This window comes from Glycine max, chromosome 7, assembly GCF_000004515.6.
Source record: "Glycine max cultivar Williams 82 chromosome 7, Glycine_max_v4.0, whole genome shotgun sequence".
Lineage (NCBI taxonomy): Eukaryota > Viridiplantae > Streptophyta > Magnoliopsida > Fabales > Fabaceae > Glycine > Glycine max.
Genome location: NC_038243.2, coordinates 28,644,928 through 28,653,137, shown reverse-complemented (window position 1 = coordinate 28,653,137; position 8,210 = coordinate 28,644,928). Strand labels below are relative to the sequence as shown.

At 35.2% G+C, this 8,210-nt stretch overlaps 1 protein-coding gene across 1 annotated transcript; it reads right to left on the bottom strand.

The window, feature by feature from the left end:
• Positions 1-216: 216 nt before the first annotated feature.
• LOC100815454 (ankyrin repeat-containing protein At2g01680) lies at positions 217-4,536 on the bottom strand. The gene is made up of 3 exons (XM_003529171.5): positions 3,988-4,536; positions 2,500-2,909; positions 217-1,301 (listed from the first exon to the last, which is right to left on the bottom strand). The coding sequence occupies exons 1-3, from the start codon at positions 4,283-4,285 to the stop codon at positions 432-434; spliced, it is 1,578 nt and encodes a 525-aa protein (XP_003529219.1). The 5' UTR covers positions 4,286-4,536; the 3' UTR covers positions 217-431.
• Between the last annotated feature and the right edge of the window lie 3,674 nt (positions 4,537-8,210).

Genomic DNA, 8,210 nt, shown 5'->3' with positions numbered 1-8,210 from the left:
GAACTAAAACAAAAACAAAATCTTTAAAGAACTAAAAAAAAACCTATTTTATAGGAATCAAAAGTTATATAACTCCATTTTTTTCCATCTCAACTTAATAGCAGACAAATGCCTCTCAATTATGCTTAATATATCATTAGTCAACAAATTAAAGTCCAACCCCAACCAAATCATGGAGCGGATTTTTTTTTCTTTCAAAAAATCCAGTGCTAGATATAAGCTTTAACAGGACTTCCTTTCTATATTTTTTTAACTATGTACAAAAATCTACATCCGAATTCTGATTATCAGTCACATGTATTAGCTTACTCAACCGATTCTCTTGTGTAAAACTAACTAGTCAACTGGAATTTAAGCAGCTGAATCCAAGTGAGTGAACATTTCACTTTCCATTAAGGTGGCAGGATACCGGTTCAAGTTGACATACTCACTTATAGAGCATATATCTTCATAGGATCAGAATCATAATCATCCACATCTGATATGTTAACTGAGTAAGACCATGAGAATGATTTGCTTCCACTTGGTCTCTTGACTAATCTCTGGGAATCACTGCAGTGTCCAAAGCGTCGCCTAAAAACAAAGTAGCACAAGTATGCTAGAGTACCAAGTAGAATTGGTGCCCCCAAAAGTGTGACACTAATAGCCAGCCATGTTTCATCTCCAACAACCACGAATGATATAGCAAGAAAAGTACCACAAGTGCAGGCACAAGCAGCCCACATTAGCTTGTTAATCACTGACACAACCTGCCTTTGAGACCTTGTATCCCAAGCCACCAAAGTGATTTGAGCAACAACAACTGCAAGTGAAAGGAAAAGAGCTGTAGCATTCAAAAGGCAGAAAGCACTGAAGGCGGCATCATTGGCTATATTTGCTTCCCCAGCGTCTGGTTGCTTCTTTCGGTATTGACCAGGTAGACTGAATAAGGCCATGAAAGCTATTGACCCAAATAGGACAGCTACCACTGTGACAGAATTGATGGTGTTTTGAACTGCCTCTCTATGAATTTTCTTCAATTCCTTAGCAATACCGGAAACTCTTTTGCGAGTTTTTTCATTCTGTATGAGCTGTGACTGCACCTCATGCCTTATATCACTCACAGCTCTTTTTAGTTCCATGGTTTCATCCACTTTCCCAATATGCCTGGCATGCTTGGCACCACATTCTGTAAGGGCCTCCTTGATTTCCAAAGCTGAATCTCCATATCGCAGTTTATCTGCCAAATCCAAGGCTGTTTCCTTCTGATTATTGATGGCATTGACATTCAGAGCTGTGTAGGTTAACAAAAGGCTCACTATCTGAAATAAGAACCATGTATCAGTGGAGGCAGGAAAAATTCATTGAAGTATTAGAGTAATATACTTATTCTAATAGCAAGAAAGGCAGGCCTCAATTCTGAGAGGAAAAAACAAGCACATGCATTTTGTTTACTATAGCAGGATATCAAATATGTGTGTGAATGAACCTCATCTTATATCACATGAACTGTGTGTTTGGTTTTGTGTCATGTACACACGTTATCTAACAAAATTGCATCAACTACAGATAAATGAGGCAGTAGTTACAGATTCTAAGTTCTGTTTGACTTGCGGCCAAAAGCCTTAAACATAACATTGAACCAAACATGAACGAAGACAGTTTGGAGATAAACAATGAGTTAAAGTTACATAGCCCATTCCTCAAAATCCAAGATTGGCAGTGGGGTGGTGGTATTTTATTGTTACTATTTTACTAGCATACAAAATCACAGGATTAAAATCCCTTGCTAGGTCATCTGTGACCAAAGTTGATTAATAGATGTTTGAATTGCTTCTCCTTGAATTGGATTCTGCGGCATGTTATTATTTACACAACTGAGTTCAGGGCATGAAGAAAATATGTCCTACTATTGCTAGCTGAAGCACCAATAGTATCTTTGAAGGGTATAACAAATTTTGATTATAAGATTTAGGTATTTTGCGGTTTGAAAAATGCATTGTTAGAGAATGAACCATAGCTATACAGTAGAAGTAGAACCCTGTACCCTTAAAACCAGTGGGGAGAGGGGGAGAGGACAAAGACACTGTCTATAAGTTAACATTTTAATCACATCTGAACAGGTGAACTCTCACACTACTTTCAGCCCATGTCATCATTTGCATACAGTTGAAACAAATTTCTTAACAAAACTCACTATCATTCTTATTCATTAAACCACTCAAACAAGGCTGAAACTAAGTTTCTGAAAAGACATATTAGAATGAGCTAAGTCATGATGAGTGATATTTTTTTTTGAGTAGTCAAGTCGAGTGTTTATGTTCACAAATATTGAGCAAATGCAAGAATAGATGCTTATACAGGATACTTTGCAAGAGTGAACTGCCACCTCATACTGTTAATGGCCAAGAAAACTAAGAAGCTAACGTAATCACAGCATCATGAAAGATTGGATGGACCAGTTTATACTAAAACTGAAGCAAACACAGAATAAAAGAAATCAACTATGGTTCTATTGACCTGTGGACGGCATTTCCTGGTAGCCATGTGAAGAGCTGTGTTACCCTTCTTATCTCGTTCATTCAATATCGTAAGGTCAGCTTGTAATATCTCCTCCACCACTGAAGTACTTTGTCCTTTCACAGCCATATGCAGTGCAGTTTGACCCTTTCTATCTTTGATGCAGACTATTCCGGGATCCCGGGCAATCAGTGCTTTTACAATGCGAAGGATGCCATACCTTGCAGCATTGTGCAATGCAGTTTTGCCATTTTTCCTTACTATCATCATTGAACTCACATCAACATCCAATATTGCGTTCACTACATCCAAATGATCTTGGACAGCAGCGAAATATAAGGGACTAGTGTTAGAGGAGTTGCATAACTTACAAACCTCAGGCCAAGTACTCAAAATTTCCCTTACAATATCTGACAAAGATTGACAATCAAACATATCAGGATTCAAATCCTTATTATCATCAGTATAGCAGTGAAGTATGATATAATTGCAATGTAATAATTCTCCCTATGTCTTGATTTTTGCTTTTCATTTTGTTTTCCTCAGTACCCTTAATCTCTGTCAAAGAGGAGACCTCCTAACATTGGTCTTTGCCACTTTAGGACCTATAAATACTATAACAGAAATTGTAGCCAGGAGTTCAATAGTGTCACATACTTAGTAAACAAACTACAACTATTATCCTGAAATTTTAAAAGATGTGTTATCATTTGACCTATGACATGCATGACTAACTTGATCAATTTAAAAGCATACCCAATAGAGAAAATAAAATCAACATCAAATAAGGCACATCTGCAGGCTATAGCAATTGATGGTTCAAGTAGAATATTTGATCCTTCTAACTGATAATGTGTTGAAAAAAGAAAGAATGGAAAGAAAAATGTCACCAAGAAGGTGGAATATTGAGGTCTTTAAGGTGTTTTCCATGAAGTTTAATACTTAAATATTAAGATTGAAAAAATAAACCCAAATTCTTGAAAACTCAAATTTGGAACATTTGAGAATGAGTTTCCCTCATTTTGGTTTATGTAATTTCTGGCAAAACCTCTTCGGAGCATTTGCCTGAAGTATTGCTTTTTCAACCCCGGGAGTCTTTACATTGGAATGCTGGCTTTCCATGCTTGATCAGAAAATATTTCCCTAATCAAAAGTGATTCTTGGGAATTAGTGCTATCATAGGGATTAGAGTGATGTCACAGATTTATCTAAAAAATAAGTGAAAAGATTTCTAGTCTTTTCAATTCCCTTTAAGTTCAAAAGGTGTGAAGCCAAGGAAGCTAAATACATATATACCATCAACCAAAACTATCAATCTCATTTTTTTTTTTAAAATGGGTTTTATAGTGAATTAGATTTAACAATCCATCAATAGCAGAACCCATAAGCCATAACCAACCCCAAGAAATGTACAGATACCCAATTGAAGAGTCAAAAAGAAGAAAAAATGAAACTAAAGAACCAAAAAATCAATGAAACAAAACCTACCGAAATGGCCACCTTTGGCTGCAACGTGCAAGGGGTTCAAATCCGATTTGGCCCTGATCTTCAGCACCTCCATGTCACATAAACCAAGCAAGAAGCTGAACACCTCACGAAGACCAATCTCAGCAGCTATGTACAAAATGGTTTCCCCTGCATCGTTCTGCATAGACATGACCTCAGAAACCCCCTCAGCACCCTTGTTTTTCAGCTGCTGCTTGAGCCCTTCAAGGTCCCCACATCGAACCGCGTTGAAGATGGCTTGGTGGGTTACGAAGCACATAGCCTTTGAGTTTGAGTCCATACCCTCCTTCTCCTGCGCCACACAGGATTCAACTTTCACTTCTCTTCAACCTTGGTTGTGTTGTGTTGTTTACAATTGCACTCAATGCTTGATATGTTGTGTTGTGTTTATTAGTTTTATTATTTCTTGTGTTTGTGTTTTGGTTCCAAACCAGAAAAGATAGAGAAGAACATGTGAATGAATAGAAGAGAAGAGGGAGTATCTAAGTGGAAGAAGTGAAGTTGATGACAAGGTTGCATAAGACACGCGTTATTATTATTAAGTATTTATTTGTTTGTTTTAGGATGGTGGGGTCGTGTTGCACAGAAAATCCATGTGGGTGTGAGGGTGATGAGGGTATTTATTACTATTTAAGTATTGTTTGTTTTATTTATGTAAGCATATTCCACCCCTCCATTATCGTAAGCTACAGTGGCTGTTCCTTGTCCTGGTCGGTTATGGGTTATCTCTTTATCAAAATTGCACTTGCTTAATGGCTAATTAAGCTCGTTGAGTCCATGTTCTTAGAAGTTAATTGTAGGGTCTAACGTTTTAAGTCTAGAGTTGGGGTACAATTAGTATGCCACTTTCTCCTTCAATTTAGAAATTCTCTTGGAGGTCACCCCCATCTCGGGCTTTGAGGTTGGTGGGTTTTTTTTTAAACTTTTTTTTCCTACATATAAATCAATTTTACTACGAGTTGACTATATATGTTTAAAATTAATGTCACGCTATAAGTCACATGGTATATACATGTATTTTGATTTTCATCATTGATAATTAAATTTATTAAATTTATTAGTAAATATTTATTTATTTCAATCTAATAAAAATGAACCTCTCAAACTATATATAGAGAGAGGGTTATTTATATGCAATTTTATTTTCAACAATATATTATAGATTTAATGACACTTTTAATCCTAGAAATCTTGCAAGGTGACATTAACATATATGTTAATAGGTGATGATGTAATAAATGAAATGATAGTTCAATTTCCATATGCAATGCCACGTTAGCAACGACTGATCCACGTTAGGCACTAGTTTCTGAACTAAAATTTTAACATTTGTAAAAATAATAACATATATGTATAAGTATAAATAATTTGTAATATGAATATTCACCCTACAAATTTATTTATAATTTTATTATTTTAACTATCTTAATTGAATATTTTATATTTTTCCTTTTTTTAAAGTACATTTTAACCACTATCCTACAATTATATAAAATTATCGCTCTTAATCATTTTAATCTATATTTTTTTTCTTTATCCATATACTTGAAATTTTTAATCGTCTAAACCTTTCACTCTATTCTCTTTTATCTCTTTTTTTGAAATTAAATTTTAATTTTTTTTAATTATCAATAATCAATAATTAAAAATAATCTTTATCAAATTTTAAATTGTTCATTATAAATCTAATTAAAATCTAGTTTATACATTTAAATATATATATATATATATATATATATATATTATAGTATTTAATTATGATTTAATTTAAATTAAAATTATTTATTCATTATATAAAAATAAAAAATTACCATCACTACTAAAAAATGCGCTTTTTACATCGGTGGTTCAACGACGGTTGTATCGAACTATCGTAGAATGTGCGGCGGTGGCAGATTCGTAATTAAGAGGGAGCGAACCACGTCGTTTCCGCATGCCCGTCGTAGACTGCAGACTCAATGGCAATGTGTAATTATGTGATTATGATACAACGACGGTTGTGTACACAGGACCCTATTTGTATCCTTAGTGGTTTCACGTGGCGGACACGTGATTTTGGTCATTACGATACAAAGACGGTCTTGACGGATACCCGTCTTTGTATCCTTACTGCTGGTTGCACGTGGCGGACACGTGATTTTCGTCGCTATGATACAAAGACGGTTGTGTGCAGAGACCCGTCTTTGTATGGTGTGCTTTAACACGTGGCTGTCATGTGATTTTCGTGGTTGCGAGACAAAGACGGTCTTGACTGAGACCCGTCTTTGTATCCTTACTGCTCGTTGCACGTGGCATACACGTCATTTTCCTTGCTAGGATACAAAGACAGTCCTAGGCAGAGACCCGTCTTTGTATCCTTACTGCTGGTTTCACGTGGCGGACAAGTGATTTTCCTCGCTACCATACAAAGACGGTCCTGTTCAGAGACCCGTCTTTGTATCGTTATTGGTTTAATTCTCTCTCTTTGGCGCCTACAATCAGACACTACGCGCCCCTTTCTCCTTTGTCGTAACCCCGTTCTTTTGTGCCCTACCTCACTATGCACCCCCTCATTTGCTAGCAACCCCTTCTCTCATTGTCGTAACCTCCGTCAACACTGAGGCCGCATTTAGGTAATGTTTATACCTGCATTTGCATTGGTTGATGGAATGTTCATTCATTCAGTTTCGTCTCTTCTCAGGGCATCTCAACAGTGGTTGTGGGTCTTCTACTACTCCGCAACACATTCCGATGAAGCTGAGCCACATTATAGGTAATGTTTATAACAGTGTAGTTTATAATTTTTTTTTCACACTTGAAAGGTTTCTGTTGTTGTCTGCTATGATTTTGTTATTCGTTTCATTCAGCCTCCTCCTCAGTAGGGACCTCTGCTAGTGGCTGTTTTTTCACATCTTGGTCTTTCTTGTTTTCTTGTTATCCTTCTGATATACCAAAAAACAAAATCATTTATTCATGCAATTGTTAAGGACTACTTACTCAATTCCTACAAAACCTCGTTAAATTTTGAAGCAGTGGGTGAAATATAATGGCTAATCACAAGAATAAAACACGACATCATATTCGTTTTTCTTCTTATCCTGCTTTTGAAAGGAACACAAGTAATTGGTCACCTTATTTTTGTTGAGTTCATAATTTGCTTTGATTTGTATTTGTGATTTATGTGGAGATATAGCTAAATTTTAAGGTAAAATAATTTGAGAACTAATTTTGACTTATGTTATATGGTAAAGTTTGTCCAGGTTATTGTTATTTGATACCATCCTTTTTAGTTCAGTAGCTGAAGCCTCGCTCATTTTGGAACCAATTCAGGGACTTACTAAGCTCACTGTAAGTACCTATGTGTTATCTGTTTTCCATCATGTTTTAATTTGAATGATATCCATGGATATTTGTTATTTGCTGTAATTTGTATAGATTTTATTTTCCATGACCTAATTTGTGTGTCACTGTCATCCATTTGTTTCATTGTTGTTTAGTGGCTGCAATTGCCTTCTGAGATATATATGCCGATAATGCTTGTACACATAATTTGATTTTGTTTTAAGGGTGGTACATAAGAATATATAAAGAAAACAAAGAAATTAGATGTTGGGAAAGCATCCCACACCTGGAATGAATCAACTCCTTAGTAAAATGAATATGTTTCTGAAAAGGGTTACAATGTTATTCATCCTGAATTACTCAAACACTATTTTTTTTATCGACAAAATATATGTATATATATAATTGTAAAAGAAGTACCAGAGGTACTGAGTATATAAGTAAAAACCATATAAATGGTTCCTCAGACAGACGAAACATAGTCTAAATAGGAACCAAACTATGGTTATATATGGAATTTACATCTGTTGTTTTTCCAAGTAATACTGCCCTCTACTGCTTCAAAAAACCTTGTCGGAGGTTGCTCGACCATTGATTAATCTGTGATTTTTATTTTTATTTTTTTTACTTTCTTTTCTTTTTCGTGGGGATAAATAATTAAACTTCTGAAATATCAAAAGGGGTTGTGTAACTTACTCCATGTAAAAATGGGGTTAAACAATTTCAACAGAGATGATTGGTGCAATTCTCTTATATACTTTAAGATATTAATTGCACCAATCATTTATGATGGCTCATTTTTACTAATGATAAGTTAGACAATCCCATAAAAAAAATTAATCTTAAAAGCTCCTTATCTGTGGAAGATTACTTACTAGGATGAT